At 39.2% G+C, this 20,311-nt stretch overlaps 1 protein-coding gene across 9 annotated transcripts in view; it reads left to right on the forward strand.

The window, feature by feature from the left end:
- Nucleotides 1-1,620: 1,620 nt before the first annotated feature.
- The window catches only part of WIPF3 (WAS/WASL interacting protein family member 3), a 46,626-nt gene continuing 27,935 nt past the window's right edge, over nt 1,621-20,311 (forward strand). For 3 of the 9 annotated variants that reach the window (XR_011698316.1, XR_011698317.1, XM_071561011.1), the window contains exons 1-2: nt 7,422-7,581; nt 19,900-20,101. Coding sequence is in view for 7 of the 9 variants with exons in the window: in XM_071561011.1 (XP_071417112.1) it covers nt 19,955-20,101 (147 nt within the window). In the remaining 2 variants the exon portion in view is untranslated. Of the gene's footprint in view, nt 1,654-6,001; nt 6,063-6,197; nt 6,403-7,420; nt 7,582-13,994; nt 14,133-18,208; nt 18,335-19,899; nt 20,102-20,311 lie in introns of those variants that run through there. The other 6 variants (XM_071561016.1, XM_071561013.1, XM_071561012.1 and 3 more) reach the window with 6 other exon arrangements.

The following is a 20,311-nucleotide window of genomic DNA, read 5'->3' on the forward strand; positions in this document are numbered from 1 at the left end:
TAATTTTATCTCATTGAATGACTGAAAATAATAATGTCTCTTTGAGCAAAATGAGACAGTGATAGTATCAGTAACTGTTGCTGAGAATATTGACAGTGAATTTGATGATAGTCCTTCAAGTGCAATCTTTCCCCTTTGACAACTTGATTAAAATTCCTGTCTGCATACAGCACAACAGAGGGCACTCCCTTCTTCACATCCCTGTGAGTCTGAAGTACTATAAGTGCTCTCATAGGCTGTGAGAGATAGTAACTATATTTCAAAGAGAAAAATGCTTTTAAATATCTTTTATAAAGTTGATACCACCACTTGTAAAAAATATGTGTGAGCCTACTTGTTCCTACAGGTATTGCATGAGTATCTTTCATTTGCAGCAAACTGTAAAATTTCAGGTTTTGTTGTTAAGTGCTGAAAAGCTGATCACGCATTTACTAACAGTATATTTAAACCATAGTATCATAGAATGTCTTGGGTTGGAAGGACCTTAAAGATTATCCTGTTCCAACCCACTGTCTTGAGTAGGGGCACCTTTCACTACACCAGATTGCTCTGAGCCCCATCCAACCTGGCCTTGAACACTACCAGGAATGGGGACCCACAAATTCTCTGGGCAACTTGTTCCGGTGCCTCACCATTCTCACAGTAAAGCATTTCTTGGTTTCAAAAAAGAAATCTTAGTTTCGAACAAGGCTATACTTTTCTTCAGACACAAAGGGCCAAATTACTATTTCAAAGAAAATCGGAAGGATTTACAATAATATACCCACATGCTAAAGCTGAAAATTTGCTTATGCAAACAAATCATGAGACCTGCTGCCTGCCTGTCTGCTACTACCCAGCAATATAGACTGGCCCCTCTTTATGAGCAGGATTTTAAGGACTGTGGAGTTGAACAGTATTTCAGGTTTGACTGACAGTGAACTAGACAGAGAAGAGGAGCAGTCTAGAGGCAGAATAAAAAGAATAGGAATAATTTGCTGGGAATAGTCAGTTATGCCTGCATAACCATCAGGAGCAGTAGGGACTACCTGGGCACTTGTACTCAAGGCGGATAGATATGGACTCTCACCTCACTTTAACTATGCTATTACCTTAGCTGCACATGCTCTCTGTTCCACGATGTAGGAGAGTTTCCTTTGCTATTTAACATCATTCTAGGTAAATTCTGAGTTAAATCTTGTACTTGACATCAATGCTTAAAAATAGAAGTGTTCAGAATAATAAGCCCAGGATGTAGAAAAACACTCATGCTGCTTCTTTGCTACAGTATGACAGCTGAAGCAAAAGGAATTTTGGGGTGGGCGTGGAGGAGGGAATGGCTTGCAAAGATTACAAAGTACCTTTCTATTTCAAGAAAGTGGCAAAGGAAACCACCCTCTTTAAACACCCTATTTGTGCCTACTAATTATTATCTTCAAGTACGCTCCCCCTGGTGGGGATGAAAAGCGCACGCTCTGAAAAGCAAGAGCCCAAAATGGAATTCTGATTCTTGCCCTATTTCACTTTTCACCCTAATTGCAGACTAGCACTAGGCATGCTTTCAGCTTATTATTCTCTGCAGAGGCCTGCTAATGGTATTTCATCTACTGCCTAGTTCTACAGCTTTAACATGGAAAAATTTCTTTCCAATTCAATACTGATGGAGAACAAACAGTAAGTCTTGCCTCTCTGCTTTTTGTTTAGCTGTTCAGTAACTGGATAAACATTAACCAGCTGGATAGTGTAATTATAATTTTTTAAGGGAGTGTACATGCTTGCAACAGCATAGTATCTGGCAGCCTTACAAATATTAATGAATGCATTCTTGTTCCACTCACGCTATTAAAAGTGATTAAGTGCTTTCACAGAGGTCATGCAGAAAATGACTGGCAGAACGAAGCACTGAGGAAAATTCAAAGCTTTTTTACTAAGAGATACATCCTACAGCACCAACAGAAGTAAGTAGAAGAAATACAATTAGCAGAGGAATTGACATTGGGCACTAATTATTTACTATGAGCCTCAATGTACTTGTACACCATTTACAATGCACTCAGCAAACAGCTTGCTCAACAAGATCAGGAGTAAGGGTTTAGGATTTGGATTAAAAACACAGAAAAACGTAAATACTAATATCCCCCTCTAAGGAAATAATCTCTACTAATTATTTGTCTACAGCTTTCCTCAGTATTGTAGTCCAAACTGCATTGGTAAATGTGGCTCCATTGCTCTGTAACAAGCAACTCAGGCCCTTTTAGGAATTTCTTGCTAAAATGTATTAGAGTAAATTACAGTTTTGAGTTATTAATTCTCTACAGAATTTGTACTGATAATAAGGGAAAGATCAATATTTGGAGACAAATATATGGCGATATCTCTGTTCCTACACATGAATGTCGCTGTTAATTGTGTTAGCTCTAAAGCTAACAGTCATCAAACACAATGGCTGAGACTATTATTGTAACAGAATTTTCAAATGTTGAAAGCTACTCACAAATGTAATCAAATGGTACCTTGAAAGGAATAAACTTTTTTTAAAGTATTTTCCCTTTATCTTTTAAGTTTTATGAACTTTTATGCAAAAACTATTTTTACATTGTTCACAAATGCCTTGACCTATTGATATTTTTGTTACGTCTTGCAAATGCATGCATAAATAATGACAAATACAAACGAATTTATATTTTCTGATAATGTATTTAACCTTGATCAAAGCTTAAAGTATTTTTTTTCTGTTAAAATTATGTATTTTTGTTTGTGTTCAGTGATGACTAGAAAGCTTTTCATGTGCTTCTTATTCAAAATACAAAGGTACAAATGCTGTAAGATTATTTTCAGGTTTTTCTTATATTGTCTGGATGGCAAAAAAAGTGTAAGTACTTACGATAAGTACAAGCGCTTACTTTGGCAAGTATTTATGTTGACACATGCCAGTGAAGCTTCCTAAATCACTCTATTTAAAATCAGTAACTATGCTAAATAGTTCTGGTACTTCATCTGGTTGGGACACTTTTTATTTCCTCTTAAAAGGTTTAATTTATTTCAGGTATTTTTGTTTTTCTTTTCTGGGATTTTGAGGAGTCTTAGAGATGACAGTGACATAAACACACTTTTAGTGTAGAAAGATATTTTAAATTAAGAAGTAGTCAATGATACAGTTGCTAAGAATAATCATCATCTACTATTGAACAGGGTATGAATGGGACAAAACTCCTATGAAGTTATATGTGGGGTTTTGTTTTAAATTCCCTTTATTTGTAGCAAAAACTGAGAAATCCAAATGGAATTTCTCCTAGTGCACACCAGATACTGTGGCAGGTCACCATAGGCCATTCACATCTCTCCTGTCTTTAATCACCACAGCTTCTTAGTATAGAGAATCTTAGACTGAGATTCTGCTTTCTTCTGGTTTAGGTTAGATTTATCCTGCCATTCATTTGCACTCGTTAGACTACACATTTGTAATGTTTTAGAAATTACAAGCTGATAATAACTTTCTTTTTTCACAGAAGGTCCAGGGCCAGAAATGGAAGATTGCAAAATGTCTCATTATAGCTGTCAAGGCTGAAGATACCTTCAGCTGAGGTTCAGCCATGAAAGATGTGGCAAAGAAAGGAAATGTAGGAGAAAAACGCCAGGTGTAACAGCTGCCTGTTCTGGAATAAAAAGATGTCAGACCAGGTTGTTTTTCAGTACAACCACTCAGAAAGTACTCTCCAGATTGACCTGAGAGACATGTTCCCAACCTGTGACAAAACTCAAAATAAGCCTTACAGTTGCTTGCAGCTCGATAGTAAGGAACTACAGAGAACCAGCAGCCTGATACAGATATTCTCTGTTCTGAAGAAAATTGTATATTGTTTGATCCATGTTAAAATGTATTGATCACAAATAAAAATACAATTGTGGTACACAACAAAATTTACAATAGTTATGCAGATGGGATGTATGGAAAATAAAATTATATTTCTGGCTATGCATTGTGAAACATATAAATGTTAGCTACAAATAGGTTTGAGGTAAGTTGTCTGTATTTAAAACACTTCAAATGATCTTAAATTGGCTTATAATAAAACCCAGGGAAAGCACATTCTTTATAATAATTTAGTGTCAGTTTTGTTCCTGCTGCATTGCCCTTTCTGTGATCTTGGATGAAGCTGGGAAGAGGAGGAGGAGGATTTCATGGGAGGAACCAGAAGAAAAGGGGGCTTCGGTGCACTGGCCTTCACAAAGCCCCTTGCAGTTTGTACAGGAGTCTCTGTCTTCTTCTACCAGCATCTCTAGAAGTACCTTTATTCTGATTCAGCATTGGAAAGGGAGCACTTCTTTCCTCTTTTTCCTTTTCATCTGCATCTCCCAGAAACAAAACAGAAACACGAGACATCATTCTTAGACATGCAATCCAGTGGGCTTCTCGTAATGAAATCTAAATCACAACAGGTTTCTGTAACTAGGCAAGAGGCAAGTAATACCTACTGCAGTGTATTAGATATGTGTGAAATGTGTACCAGAGGTAAAGCTGATTGTTTCCAACTAGATCAGTGTATAAATTTTGAACTGGGTCAGTTCAGCATCATAGGTGGAAATGGTCACTACTAACTGTACAAATTCTGCAGTGATTATGTGGACCTTGTTGGGAAGTGAAAGTAAGTAAAGAAAAAGTCATAAAAACTGGACATAACCAATTATTTCCTGCACTCTTGTTCCTCTGAAGTTTCTTTTCTAGCTAATCCAAAAGGTGGACAAAGATCATTTCAGCATCAGCAATCCAAAATCAAATCTCAGCTGAGACTAATTTGCATGAAGAACAAAAGCTGTTTTCAAGTGTGGTGTTATTTATATTTTTTTTAAGTAAATGCTGACATTTTTATTTTTTCTGGGGCACTACCTATGACCCTCTTGGCTTTGTTTTGTGCTTTAAAGTTCAAACTAATGATCAGCTGGAAATGGGTTTAGAGCTCCCTGACCACTGTGGAAGCAACTGAGGCATTTACATAAGAGTGAGAATTATTTAGTCAGACAAGCAATCAGAAGGATATTTTCAGAATAATAGATCAAACACACCTCCGGACAGGCAGAACAGGGAGATCTAGAGCACTGATTTTTGTGCCCCTGACCTGAAGAGGCCAGACGTTCCACCAACCTCAGGCTGACTGCCATCATTTGGATCCAAGTGACACTGACTTGTCCAGACTGCTTTATAATCCAGCAGGACACTGAAACCCCCAATTTTTACATTTCTACAACAAAAAAAGTTTCCCAGAGAAATCCAGTGAAGATGAGTCTGCTTCTCAGTCAACACCATCCAAAGGCAACCAGGCAGACCAGAACCCACACTACAATTTTTAAGTTATCAGCAGCATCGTCATTGCTGAGGGCTTGTGCGTGACCACGCGGCGGTGCTGTGCTCCTCCAGCTGCCTGGGAGGCTCCACAGCAACTCTCTCACCCTGACAGAAACACGGGAGGCTCGTTAGGGCGAGGCCATAACGTTCCCATCTCCAAACAGCACTGAAATAAATTCAGAAGAAAACAAGATTTATTTTTTTTAAGATGATTGTAGTACACAATCTGGGGCACAAAAAACGAGGGCAACCCGGCTGGCTCCAAGCGCAGGCCCTCATGAGGCTGCTGGGCAGAAGCACTTCGGCAGGTGGATGGGGTTTGTCAGGGACACAGGGTAGTGGCGTCTTTTCCCAGTGCCATGGGGCAGCATTTTGGCATCCACGTGGACTTTTAAAATCCGCCTCGGTTCTGCCAAGGTACAAGCACGTGGAAGGGTGTGCCAGGCTGCAGCTGCAACTTCACCCTCGCGCAGAAGGGGCCGCGTTCCCGAGGGTGGGAACGGAAAGCGGGGCCCGCGGTTGGGCGGTGTGTGTGTTTTAAATTACTACTTCTAAAAGAATACATTTATTTTTACTCCCTCCTGAAGACAGGGGCGGCCTTTTCCCCCTCAAGACCTTAAGATCCCCCCACCGCCGCCCTTTCCTCCCGCCCCCAGCCGGGGGAGGCGGCGGCCGCCGCACCTGGCGCCCTCTGCCCGGGGAGGAGCCGCCCCGGCCCGACGGCCCGACCGCCGAACAGGTGCGCGCGGAGGGGGCGCAGGGGTTGCAGCTGCCGGACTCGGGGGTCCCCGGTGCCCCCGACCCGCCTCACCGCCCGAACGAGCCGGGAGCGCTGGGGCGGGGGCGCGGCGGTCTCCCCTCCCCTCTCCTCCCCTCCTCTCCTCGCCGCTGAGGCTGCGGCTCTCCACGCGCCGCGGGGGCCGAGAGGAGTCGGCGGACAAACTTCGGTGCCGCGCCCGTCCCTGTCCCCGGGCAGCGCCCCGCCGGCGGGGCAGGGAGGGCACGGGGGAGCGGCGACACCCGCGCCCCTGGGATGTGGTCACTTACTGACTGCGGCGGAGGAGGAAGCGCGGCTGCAGGTCAGGCAGAGCCTGTGCGTGGTGCTGCTCTTCTGCTTCGTAAAGCAGAGGAAAACGCGTTGTTTTCAGGCGGCGGTGGATGCGAAGAACTTTTTTTCCTAGTTTTAGCCTTTGCAGTAGATGTGCTGGAATAGGTCACCTGAGAAAGCGGGACTGAGCATTTGTCAAAGCTACCTTGCATTAAATACTTATGTACATATTGGAGGGGGGATGCTGGAGAAGTGTTAGAAAGAAGTTCTTAAAGGTTTCATAGTAAACATGGATAAAATTGAGACTAAAATCTCGTCACTTCTGCATCAGCCTATGTTGCTAATGCAGAGCGGCAAGGAGTGTGTTGCTAAAGGGTAGCAAGAGGGGATTTTGTTATTACTCTTGGGGTATGCTCGGAGTTTGCAAAGGCACAGAAGCGGTGGGTTGTGGGACAGCTTCCATCTCTGGGGTGTGGAGAGAGGGTGGGTTTGTATCGCTCAAGAAGTTCATGAGTTTCAGAACAGGAAGGACACATTAGAATAGCATGCCTTTGTTTTGTTTGTTTCTGAAAGTGGAATATTACTAAGCAAGATCATTGAAAGATACAAAAATAAGTCTGATTTAGGAGATAAGACATTTGTATATGAGATAAAAGTTGATGATTTTAGCACAGAACGGTTTTTGGACACTGAATTTATGAGCTAAAGTGACAGATTGCTGAAATTGTGGTAATTGTGTTACTGTGTATGCTGCACGAATCAAGTCGTTGAACTGCTTCCTGATACAGTCAGTGTTTTCAGTTTCTCTGTCTGTATATCCAGCACAAGTTCCTGCTTATTTAATAACATGTGTTTGTGTAATCATTGTTAACGTCTTCAGTTTTCAGTGCTTTGTACTGAAAGACAAAGCCACCAGGCAGATGATCAGGAAAATGAATATAAGTTTATTCTGTACTGCCAGTCGGAGCTGGGACACTTGTTAGGTATGTGTGCGTGGGGATGGTTCCCGTTCACTGCGTGAACCTGTGACCCAAAACAGTGTCCCAGCTGGAATGCACAGGCGCTGCCGACGCTGCTGCCACCCACGGCTCGTACGGGTTATTGCCCACAGTGCAGTGGAAAGATTGAGTCTGCTTTGCCATCAGATACCGGCTTCCATGTGCAAGATAACATATGAGAAGCTCAGTGTGGGACTCTTAAAGTGGATTGTGTAAGTGTGTTTTGTTAAATTGATAGAATGCTTTAGCTGTTTTGCTGTAGATGATGGTGACAAAACCAGGGTTTGACTCATAACCAGAAAGAATTCTGTAGGAGTTGATGCTTTTCCTGTCAAAAGTACGGGTTAGGGAACTGGGCTTAGCAGCCAGCATGCAACTGCTCTTGATATTATAGTGACATTGTTAGTAAACATTTTTAAGTGTTATTTACAACTTCCTATTAATATGGAGTCTTCAGCTGGCAAAGTAGCATACAAATTACAACAAGGTGCGGGTACCTGTACCAGCTTGCAATATAAGGAAGAAACTTCTTTTACTTTTCTTTTTTAATCAAGGGTATATACTTTCTAAAGACAGGGCTATATAAATAGTTTGATTGGCTTTGGATAAGGACGGGTTGCTTAGGGGCAGATGCAATGCTTTATTCATTAGCTGCAGTGATCAAGTTTTTGCTGATTTGGATCTACTCCTGAACAGGATTGAGACGCACTTGAAATTCACATGCTGTGATTGTACTGCACTGGAAAGAGCAACATATGACTGTATTTATCAAATAACGTAGTATAATACAAAGCAACTTCCTCTTTTTTTCCTCTCACTTCATCAACACCTTCAAGAGAAAATATAATAAAATTACTGTAACATCTCAGTCTCTGTTACTGCAATAACGGATGTACAATAAATGCTTGAACTCTATACATAGTGACTACTAAACCTGATTAAGCAGAAATTATTTAGATAGTTGTTTTTTAGCAGTAAATCAAAACATAACAGTGTCACATCTAACTAACCACAAGGTAAAAGTCAGCAGTGTTTGTTGGATGTCTTAATAGAACATAGCCAGATCCTGATGGAAGCTGTTTATACTTAGTAATTTTGTTGCTTGATGCAGTCAGTATTTGGGAAACTCATTGTCCTCTAAGCTTAAAAGGAAACCCATATCTTAGTCATAACAAATAGAAAAATATTGGCACTTTTAAAGAGGTAGATGTTAAGAGCTTCAATGAATAATACAAATATTTACTATTTTCCATTATATCTAAAATAAATACTAACTGATTTTAAGTATTAAATAATTTAATATTAATATTTAAAATATTTTAGTTCCAAAAATAAGCAAAGCAGTCAAATCTCTTTGTATGTTTGTTAGTCATAACTCATCTGTAAGAATTACTTGATTTTTCAGAAACCTCTGCATTTGTGGAAGCTTTTCTTCTCTATGCTCAGTGACTGGAACGCATTCTGTTCAGTCATCACAAGTAGGTGAGACCAGATGGATCCAGTTAGCTCCCTTACCCTTGATTTCCATAAGTTACTGATATTGGATGTGTGTGAGCATCTTCTGCATTATGTGGATATTCTATGCAGTTCATTTAAGGTCTAATAAATGAGATCACAGATGAAAAGTTGAAGCTCTAGGAAAATGATACAAGGCTCTCCTGTGTCAGAATAAATATTCCAATCTTCTTCAGATTATATGTAAAATTAATATCTAAATAAACATAATAATCAACTATAATATCCAGTGAAGTCTTTTATCTAGAAGTCTTTGGTACTCACACAGAGTTACTAGTGGCTGCTGTGCAGTTTTGAGATGCAGTTTTCTGCAATGCCTTTACTACTGTTCTTGTAGATCTTCATTAATTAGTTTGTGTTATTACACAAAATAGTTACTCTTTCTGAAAGAGTGAAACTTTCTGTAAACTGTCTTATTAGCAGCAAAACCTTACACAGTTTCTTTTTCATCTGTGGTTATTCTGCATCAAGTTTGTCCAGTGGCTTTGTAGTCAGGGTGAACAGAGGCATAAACAGTGCAAACAGAAAAATTGTCCTTGGGGCTTCCAGATCGGGTGAAAAGACTGTATTTTTAGACAAAATAATTTTGGTTTGGTTTTTTTTTTTTTTAATATGCCCACCTTAATCTGATTTCCAAGTATCGTCAAGTGGACTCATTCGGTATTACATAGAGGATAGCTGTAAAACTGCCTTTGGATTGCTTGGAAATTATTTTAAACAGCTAAAGGATTTTCATAAGGTGCAAAAAGCATATTTTCATGCCATAGTGATTGAGACAACAGCTGAAATTGATTTCACTACCAGAAATCTCCCCTTCCCTAATAAGATCACACATGGAGAGCCTGATTCTTTGCATTGCCCCTGTGTCATCTTTCACCTCTGTTACAAATAGGTATATAACCCTCTGTGATGTGAATGGTGTCATTTTGTAGTCAACCCAACAGAGGAGAGCAATGTAACAGCTATACCATAGATACAGTATAAGTGATAAAGTGAAAAATAGGAAAACTGGGCCAAAGGCCCTTACAAGATTAAGTTCACTAAACATAAGAACAGAAAATTCAGCATGAAAGCACTTGCTCAGTCTTGACCCTGCTCTTACAAGTGTCTATAAACAATCTGTGTCTGCTCTGCAGCTTCTGTGTAATGGATATGCTATATCCTTCATTTACACTGTTGGCAACTGCAGTGTCTGCCTTGATAAATGGAAGTGTTGGCTAGAAATTGCAGTGCTCCTGCTTGATTCATAAGAGGGGGGTAAAATGAACAAAGTGAATGAATAGGTTTAGAGATAGTAACCCCTTTGTGTTAGTCTCTTTCACAAGCTATACGCAGGTCTGTAAATGACTGCTGTACCATTTCACTTTTTCTGACTACTAGATCATGTTTTCCTCTCTTCATTATAAGTAACAAAAAAAGGAAAAAAAGCGGAGAGTAGAATATGGTACTGGATCACAAGGGAGGTCTTGAGGTATTTTGTTTCTCTTTCATATCCTCTTGTTTGAAACGTAAGATTTCCTAACTGTCATAGTTTTGTGCAAGGAAAAACACATATGCACCAGCGCTACTGACTGTGCACAAAATAGTCCTGACAGGTTTTGGGCTTTAGTCCAAGTCAGTTACGCTTTTTTTTATATGCTACAGAAGAAGAGAAATAACACTGTATCTGTTTTAAAACTATAGATCTGCTGTGTTAGTTGAGTAGACACTTAAAGAAAGTTATGAGGTGCATAAAAGGCAAGCCAGGCTTGCATATCAAGAAAACAGACTGTTTTTAGCAACTTATTTTCAGAGGGAATGTTTGCTCCTCTTGGGGATGCATGAATGGCTGCAAAAATATTTGTCAAATTCTGCCTGGGATTTGGACACAAAATTGCTTTGATTGGTCAGTTGTGTATGTGTGAACATCTTATCACACATTAGTAATGTTACTTCCGTTGCTGTAGCTTGTATGTCCTTGAGTATTTTCAGAGTTAAACTGTAAAGAACTTCTACAGAAAACGAGGGAAAATTTAGCATAAAAAAAAAGAGATAGATTAGTCCCTAAATTAGTAAACTGGCAGACTCTACAGACTATCTCTGTAGAGTACTATGTGAGTGACGGATGTGGGGCCTAATAGGGTGTTTAATGCAGAATGAAAGCCTTCTTTAGCCTTGAAATTACTAAATAGCAAGGAAATTATGCAAGAGCGGATTGTACAAAATATTCCTGGATCAAGTGGTCATGAGTTTACATTGACTTAGCAGTAGGATAAATGATGCAGTGCCATGTGGGGGTACTTGAACTTGCTCTGAACAAGCTGTAACAGGAGCTATAAAGACCTGGTGTAGCCGCACAATGAGTATACTGTGGTCGCTTTGCTCATTTCCTCTGCTCAGACTGTTTTACCTGATTGTTTTTCTCTAATACTTCAATCTTTTATCCAGTCTAGTTCTGCATTTCATCTCTGTTTTCTCAGTGCTAGAAATCTGTGCTGAACCTCTAATATCATGCAGAGTTACGTACTTTTGCACCATGTGCAGTGTTTCTTTCCCGGGAGCAGATGACTGCCTTTTTAATAAAATGTCTCCTTTTGCCTTGTCTTGCATCAGCAGCACTCAACAGGTGAGGTGAATGGTGAAAAGAGCAAAGACAAGTGGAGAGAAGGAATGGAGAGACTGGTAAACCACTGGAAAAGGGGAGAAACATTCACAGTGAAATAAAGAGGAGGGGCCAGATCCAGACTGATCAAAATGAAAGCTGGAGTTCAAAATCAACATAAAATTTGACATCAAAATTGATGGAAATAAATGAGTCCTCATCTTTACCCTGCTTGGTCTGACGGTAGCAGATACTGGCTGCACTGGAAGTATCATTGGGAGTGCATTCTCATATACATGTTCAGAGAAGGAGAATCGTAGAAAACCACTTTGGTCCCTTGTGTCTGTGATAGACACAAATGCAAAAAGTCCTCTATTGTAATTAATCCCTGAAATTATTTTCCTTCTTCATCAGTCAGCTAAGTTAGTTGAGGATTTTTGTATTTCTGGTGTTTATCGCTTATGCTGTGTGTAAGGGTAAGTATCAATTACGATTTCCTCTCTGAATATGATGACTCTCACAAAGAACTACAACTGAAGTCCTTTAATAAGTCATAGGACTGAATCTTCAATTTAATAAAACTCATATTGGGTTTTTTTCTGAGAACTTCATTTTATTAGCAATTCAGAACTAGGACTACAAATCAAAATATCTTTTGTCGGGGATTTTTTTGTTGTTGCAGTTGCAAATGACTGCAATTTGTTGTTCTTTGTGCAAAGTGAAATCATTGTCCTGAGTAAATAGATGTAACTTGTAACTAGACATTTTGTGCATTGCCTTTAAAAACAGGTAATGATTTTCTGTACAAGAAAGCATATTTACACCTTTATGCACATAGGAAGTTTGATATCAGCTTTGACACTTTAGGGACAATAAGAACACTTTGCATTTTATTTTTTCTGAACAGTGTATTACCAAAATACCAAAAAAAGCAGTATTACGGTAGTGTAGCGAGGTTTGCTTAATAACACAGGGGTTTATGTACCCTTTACTTGTAAGTATTGAAGGCCTACTGTGGTGTAAAGAATATGTAAGATGAAGCTATCAATGCCATGGAAATGGAAGAGTGGTTTCAAGAGGACTGATAGGTAATGGTATGTAAGCAAGAATATATAACCATGTTCAGAAGTTATAGTTTACTTTGTTAGGACATTAGGACTAACATTTTTACAACTGGAAATTGATTTTGAAGAGAAATTAAGTAATCACATCTTCACTGAAAAACAGGATAAAAGTTTCCCATTCTTTCTTTGAAGTGAGGATTTCCCTGGGAACTTATTCTTGCAGATGACCAGATTATTACATTTTACATTGCTTGTGGGAGACAATTCTCCTTATCACATACAGTGAACACAGCCTGTGCTGGTGCTGGGGCCCTGATACTTATAGTTTATTGAAGGGTAGAATGGCTCATGTTGAATTGCAGGATTCATTTTCCTTGCATTGCCAGCATAGACTGTTTCTTAAGGTGCTAGGTATCAGCCTGACACAGTATGCATACAGGTTTCTAATTTTTTTTTCAAGATGAAAAGGTGTGAAAATAGGATCTCTGATAACACATCATGGGGCTAAAAGTGAAAATTTTAGAATTATTTCAGACATGGATTTTTAAAGTCCTGTAGTCTTCTGATACCCATGTTTGCAAATTCTTTTCACTTGACTGACATTTGAAAACAGTTTTTGAGCTGCCTACAGCAAATACAGAAAAGGAAGATGCTGAATATTGCCTTGTTTGCATTTTCCATTTTAATCTAGCTACTTAATTGGAAAGCAGAGTTTTCTTTTGTTAAGGGAATTGGTTAAAAAACATTAAGATTATTTTGGGGAGAAACCATTCTGTGTAAACCTATACTTTTCATATAACTCTATATTAGACAAATTATAGTAATTGAATATATTAATAACTATAAATAAATACATCATTAATAATTATGTGAAAACATATAGGTTACTTAGCAGAGGCTGCTAAACTTGCAAGTGTTAACCTGAAACATCAAATTGCCGCTACTGAGAGAGCTCAAATGCTGTGGACACAAACTCTTGAGGAGTCTGATAATAAACAGTTGCCTTCAGAATATGGCAGTAACCTTGAACTTCCATCAGGCTGCACTTTCTTCACCTTAGGCCAATGATTAACTTTGCTAATGACTATATATCAAATTCACCATTGTTTGTATATCTGACAGTAAAACAGGCCATGCATGTGTTTGTGTGGATGATACAGAATTAATTTCAAGGAAATCCTTTGCACAAATTGTTTCCTTTTCAAAGTTATGTCTTTGTGCAAGTCCAAATTGCTTCCAATCTACCTCATTTGTCTTTGGACTCTTCAGCTTCAGGTTAATACTACAATAGGCACAATATACTTCTTCTTTGTGTGTGTTGTTCTCTTGCTCCTTATTTAGAAGAGTATGACAAATTCCCTTATTCTGCTCCCTTACAGCAATCAGTCTTCTATGACAGATCCCCATGAAGCAGAGGAAGCTACACCCTGAAATAGTCATGTATAGGAATGTGAAGTCATCTGCACAGCTTTGCCTCTCAAGAGAAGTTTATCAAGACATAGCACTTTAATTTCTGGTCTCAGCACCATAGGGAACCCAGCAGAGATCTGCCCACAGCATTCCTGGAAGCAAGGCGTCTCCAAATTCCTGTAATCTGTGCTGGGTCAGTCCTGGACAGCTTGTTGCACTGTTGTCAGGCTCCTGACAGAATAACAGTCATACTGGTTTTTTTTCAGGCAGAAAGGGGCTGCAGCCCTTAATGACATTAAGCCTGGCGGAAATAGTCCCAGATGAGATAGGCTTATGGTCCTTGGCTTAAATTCAAGATACTGTTATGGGCTGTGAGAAAATCCTACAGACCATATGTAGAAAAATGCTGCTTAAGAGTGTTTCATCAGGTGTTTAATGGAGGAGGAGCCCTCAAGGTTTGTACATGTCTGAAAAAGTCAGACTCTGCCTTCAGTTACAGTGATGTAAATGGTGACTGAGAGCAGAAATTTCTCTTAAGTTGTATACAATTCAGGTACTGTCTGTTAGGAAATGGTGAAAGGCTGGAGTTTTGTTAGTCAGCCATAGGAATGTACTTGTGAAAGTCTTAATATATATATAATAAGATGGGTATGTATATGAGTATTTGCCTTTCTTCTATAACAGAAGATTCTAACAGTTTGACTTCTGCAATGCTCTTAAATGTCTCAAATACAGCAGAGACTATCAATTGTTTTGTGAATGGGGTTATCTTTGCAGGGCAAAAAAAGAGACAGGATACTCAAGAATATAGATTCTTACTCATTCTGTTCTCTACATATAAAAAGTCACGTGCACTCTAAAAAGGAAAAAGAGTGTGCCATCCAGTGCTTAAAAATTAAATGGTTTGATACTGTTATAATTACCATCTGAACAGCTCATTCCAAAGAGAAGCTTTTTTCAAGTCACTTCCAGTTGTGTGATATGACAGCAGAAAAATTGATCTGTGTAACACACATCTATTGTTCTGCTTTTTCTCTTCTCTGTATCAGGTGTTGTACTGTTTTTAAAAGATCTGTGGAGTGGTCATAGCAGTGATTTCAACTGTTTTTCAGTGACATTTCATAGGAGCAAACAGGGACACAGGCTAATTATCTATTTTTTAGGTCATGAAAGTTGAGCAGATGCTTATTGATGCTGTTTTTCCACATGTAATTTTGAAATCATTTTAGTTTTCTGTTAAAATACAAGGGCTTAAAAGTTATAACTCAGAACAGTCTAGTTAATGAGGAAATCATATTTGATTATATAAAGGCTGGTTAATGTATAAAACCAGACTTTGCAGTCTTCTTTTTACCTTTAGTTTTTAACCAAGACAATGAGACCAATAGATAAGCTTTCCTGCACACCTTTGAAATATCTACCCTAGCCTTCACTTTGAAGGGAGAAAGTCTGTACATTTCCCCCAAGCTGATTACCTACCTCAGAGTACACAGCTGCAGTGATTGCAAATCCAGTCAATAATGAATCAAATTGATTTATCCAAATTGATTAAAAGGTTCACATTTTCAATTTCAGCTGTGTTGTTTTGTACTAATGACTATACCACCTAAGGACCTAAGGACTTTAGCCATTTAAAAATGCTACTAATTGAGTTAATTTTGCACATAAATGCATATTATGTGCATTTAAGTGACTGTGGGGTTTTTTCCCCTCTGTCCTTTCCCCTTCTAGACATTGTCCTAAATTGAAGGTACAGCTGTTTCATGCCTTCAATTGCCATGATGGGTAAAGGTATTTTAGAATAGTTTTTGCAGGTAGACCTATGATGATTCTGATGAGTGCCAGTGTGGCAGGAGATGTGTGAGCTGCAATCCAAAACCCACTGATTCTTAGTGTGGCTCTGTGCTCCCTGCAGGACTTTGTCTCAGTGGAAGCCCAGCACTGTGGCTGTGGCAGTGTCACTTTGGGAAGTGCTTGGATCAAAGCTTATGTAAATCTGATAGCTGGGCAAAGTGAGACCAAATTGACAGAAAAGCTTAGGCAGAGTTTTCAAGTTTCCCATAGGCAAATCTGACACAAGATTTGAGAGAGCAGTCCATGAAGAAAAAAGTTCTGAACCTTCTCTGTCTTATGTAACCCTACAAAATTAAAGTCTGGGTGAAGACTTTATTTGGACTTGAGTTCTACGTTGAGGACCACACTGTAGTTCTTAAACCCAACTGCTCTTCAAGCAAGAACTGTGTGAACATTTAAGGAACAAACTGTGACACTTGAAATTACCAGTTTCAGAATTATGCTTACCAATGCAACAAAAGAAGACCAATTTTGAGATCAGAGAGTAGAGAGAATGGTCATTGACTGATGAGAAGTTCACTGACTTGTGTGAAGTAAAACAACTCAAAAACTATAACAAGTCCTTGTAAATGTATTTCTGAATTCTAATATTCCACAAAGCTGATGCAGAGGGGTAGGAGAAACTATTTTACTTGGAACAAGGTAAAATCATCTGCAGTGGAAATCTTCAGAGTGCAAATTGGATCAAACTGAGAGAAGGAGAAATTAGGCTGCATGTCAGGCAATCTGAACTAAAACAGTTATTTGACTGTGAAAGAGCTTCCCAAGGGAAATAATACAAGCCACGTTATTTGGGACACCTAAAATTAGACTTCATAAGGCACTAAAAAAAATTGTACAACCTTGCTTTGGTAGGGAGGTGGACTGGAAAAGGTAGGGTTGGGAATTTTCTTCTTTTTTTGTAATAAATTCTGCAATTGTTAGGCCTGATTCTGTTCTGTTGTTTAAGTCAAGCTAAGATTTACATTGCTTGTTCCCTTAGCAAACTGAAGCTAAACACACAGGCTTCAACCTTCTGCCAACTTTTGAAACTGTATTTTTGTTGTTTCTGTCGCTCAGGGACAGTTCAGACCCCTCTCTTCCAGCTATAAATACATATATTTTGAGGAGTGGCGAAAGATTACATGGCCTATTCTGGCTCTTACCAGACACTAGAACTGATCAATATGATACTCCTTTTTTAGTTTTAATGCAGAATTTATTTAGCTTATACTGTGCAAATCCATAACCTAAGCATGTTCTGAAGATATTGTGTGAAATTGCTGACATAATGATAGGAGAGGCAAGTGAAATACAGCCTTTAACCAAGGAACAGAGGCCTCCAAGTTACATGTGTTGATATATTGAAAGTGTTGCAGCCTTCTCTGTAATTTTCTTTCCAATACTAAAACCACTTGAGATAGCTGCAGTAATACAGAAATTGTTCATAGCCAATCCTACATATTATAAAGTGTAGATCATGCAGTTATGACTAAATTCTAAGAGCCAATTGTTTTATATTGTAAGTTAGCTTGAAGATGCCTGCCTTTATGGATATACAGTGCCTGCTTCTGAGAATAGCAGTACTCCTTTCAAAGCTCACTTGAACAAATAGAACCCTTATGTGGAAAATGGTTCTTCATTGTGTAGGCATCACACTGTAATAGTAGTGGTATAAAAAGCATGAATTTGTCTGTGTGCACAAAAGCACCACCAGGTCAGGACACTGAACCTCTAAATTTGCAGTAAGAAACAAAAGAAGGCACATAGCCAGAATTTTCTGAAAGATGATTCATTTATAGAGGATTTGAAACAGCCTGAGAGGAAATCTGTATGGTGTCTCCAGTATTTAATTAAGGGGCTGTGTGTTACAGACCCCTGAAATGCATTTTTCCCTCCTGTCACTGGACAGGAGGATTCATGATATGGGAGTGGGATATATTGTGAACACTTCATCTGCACTGAATTTTGGGTAGTAGATGGTCACATAGTTTTCTAGTCCTGGAATTTAGGCTGTATCGTTTGGAGGAACAGGTGGTAGGGCAAGGACTGGTGGAGAGGCAGCTAGAAAAGTCATTCAATGGCATTTCAGATTGTGACTTCTAAATATCAAGAGCCAGTTCCCATTTCCTTTCTCACACTGCTGCTTGCCTCCAGTGTGCTTTACCTCCTGCTGCCATGCATGTGGTATGCCACAGAAGAGTGGGTTGTATTTTTTTTTCTAATTTGACTAAGATCATATTTCCCATTCTAAATCCTTAATGAAGACAAAAGGTCTGTATTGCAGGGTAGGAAGATATTAACCCGAACCATACAATTAGCTGGGAAGACTCAGTCCCCTTATGTCTGTATTTTTGAATGGCTTAACTGAGGAAAAGAGGTATCTTCTGTTAATGGGTTTTTGAACAGGGCAACAATGAGGGTGGAAGGTGAAGATGCTGTGATGCCAACTTTCTTGGAAAGCTGCATGAAGTGATTATTAAAGTGATATGATCAACTCTGTTACAGATCGGGGTGCTTTGATATGCTAGACCCCGGCACAGCAATCTCTCAAAGGAGAAAGTGAGTGTTTCGGCTCTGCATGTTTAATTTCTGACTGACCTCCCATAAAGTATTTTATATGATACAGCAGAAGGAAAATACGTATTATCTGGGTATTGTTCACATACACTAGGTAGGAAGTGAACAAAGCTGCATGTGTATTTTAACTTCATTGTCTCTTTCAAACTATCCCTCTAATAAACCAGCCACGTATTCTTCTAAGGACTGTAATGTGCCTCGTTTCTATATTGACTTTGCTTTTTAACTTTTCCAGATTTACCTTACACAGGCGATTCTGGAAAAACATGGAGTGTCTACTTTTGAAAATGAAAGGAGAAATGAGGGGAATAGGGTCTGGGAATTGTGGTCCTTTCAACTTAACATCAATTTCTAGTAAAGCATCAAAATGTGAAAAATGTTTTTAAATCCCTGGAGGAAACAGGAAAATTAATTATCATCTACAGAGATACATAAAGAGGAAATATGTCAAATCAATGTAATTTCTTGTTAAAATAAAGCCTTGCAGAAAGGGAAAATATAGCAGATGACATATCTTGCATTATTGTAGGGCTTTTGACATAGTTTCACATGACATTGTGAAGTCTCAGAAGATAGTCGTGACACAAAACTAGATGTAAAACCATGTTCGAAGCATTTATGCAAGAGTCACTAGCAAAAGAGGTTACCAACTATGGCTTTCAGAGGACTCTCTTTGGCACTGTCTAGTACTTTCACCTGCAACTTTAGAGATGAAACACAGAAGCTGCTTGTTAACTTTACAGATGACTGAGAGGGGATGCAGGCATGCCGAGGGCTAGACTAGAGAAGAAAATCAGTGAGTGATGCACTGTTATTCTGCAGGAAATTAAAAAAAAAAAAAAAAAAACAAAAAAAAACAAAAAACAAAGCACATAGCTTTTTCTGAAGATATGTGTCTATTTTATTAGTATTACCAAAGAATTGTAAAAAGTTAACATCTGAAAATGGCAAGAAAAACACAGGTGACTTTAATATTTGGCATGGCTGGTCCTTACATCATTTGGTAAAGGAAGCTTTAATTTGTAGAATTATTTCTTTGTTTGTTATTCAATTATTGGAGGGGGAGGGGGGTGTCCTTCTTTCTTTCTTTCTTTAAACATTGAAAAAGTCCACTGAACCTTACAAAGTTCCTTACTCTGTCCTTAGAGCAGAAAAACTCTGGCTTAAAGTCAACAGTCTTTATCTCAGCAGGAGGGTCTACATGTGGTCGACTGTGATTTATTCTCTCCAGGATTGCATTTCGGGGCCATAGACTAGATTAAGGCTAGACATAATAGTTAAACCTGGACGGGCTGGCATCTATGCATTTGGTACTCATGGCACTTGTCCAGATCTATGAGCTTGCTCTTTAGATGAATGTTGTCATCAGATAACTGTAATGAGGCTGTTCATACTGTAGTTTTGGAAGCAGAGCAGTATAAAAGTCTTCAGTCTGCTGAGAGCTAGGTATTTGGCTGATCTTCAGCTTGCAGTGTATAAACACATTCCTCTTTGTTTTTTTTCTTTTTATTCTTCTCACTTTTCTTTTTCCTCCCTTCCTTCTCAAGGACATAGACTTCGGCTATATTTTTCATAACTGTGTGAAGTTAGACATCTGAAGGGATGCCTGTGCCACCTCCACCACCTCCTCCACCGCCTCCTCCACCACCACCACCTTCTGGAGGGCCTCCTCCTCCACCACCACCACCTTCTGGAGGGCCTCCTCCACCACCACCACCTTCTGGAGGGCCCCCTCCACCACCGCCACTGGTAAGACTGACTTTTAATTTCTGTTAGGAAAAACTTAGTTATAGTAGCCAGCTTGGAGCCCATAAGATTTTGATGTGGACATTCACAGCAAATGTCTGGGGCAGATGCTTGTTTTGCTGGCCTTTGTTCTTCTGTTCATTACAGCAGTGGTGTCCAAAGAGGGGTGTGTGAAATGATCCATTGGTGTGCAGGAAGAAAACATCAGAACTT

This window comes from Pithys albifrons, chromosome 7 (genome assembly GCF_047495875.1).
Source record: "Pithys albifrons albifrons isolate INPA30051 chromosome 7, PitAlb_v1, whole genome shotgun sequence".
NCBI classification, from domain to species: domain Eukaryota; kingdom Metazoa; phylum Chordata; class Aves; order Passeriformes; family Thamnophilidae; genus Pithys; species Pithys albifrons.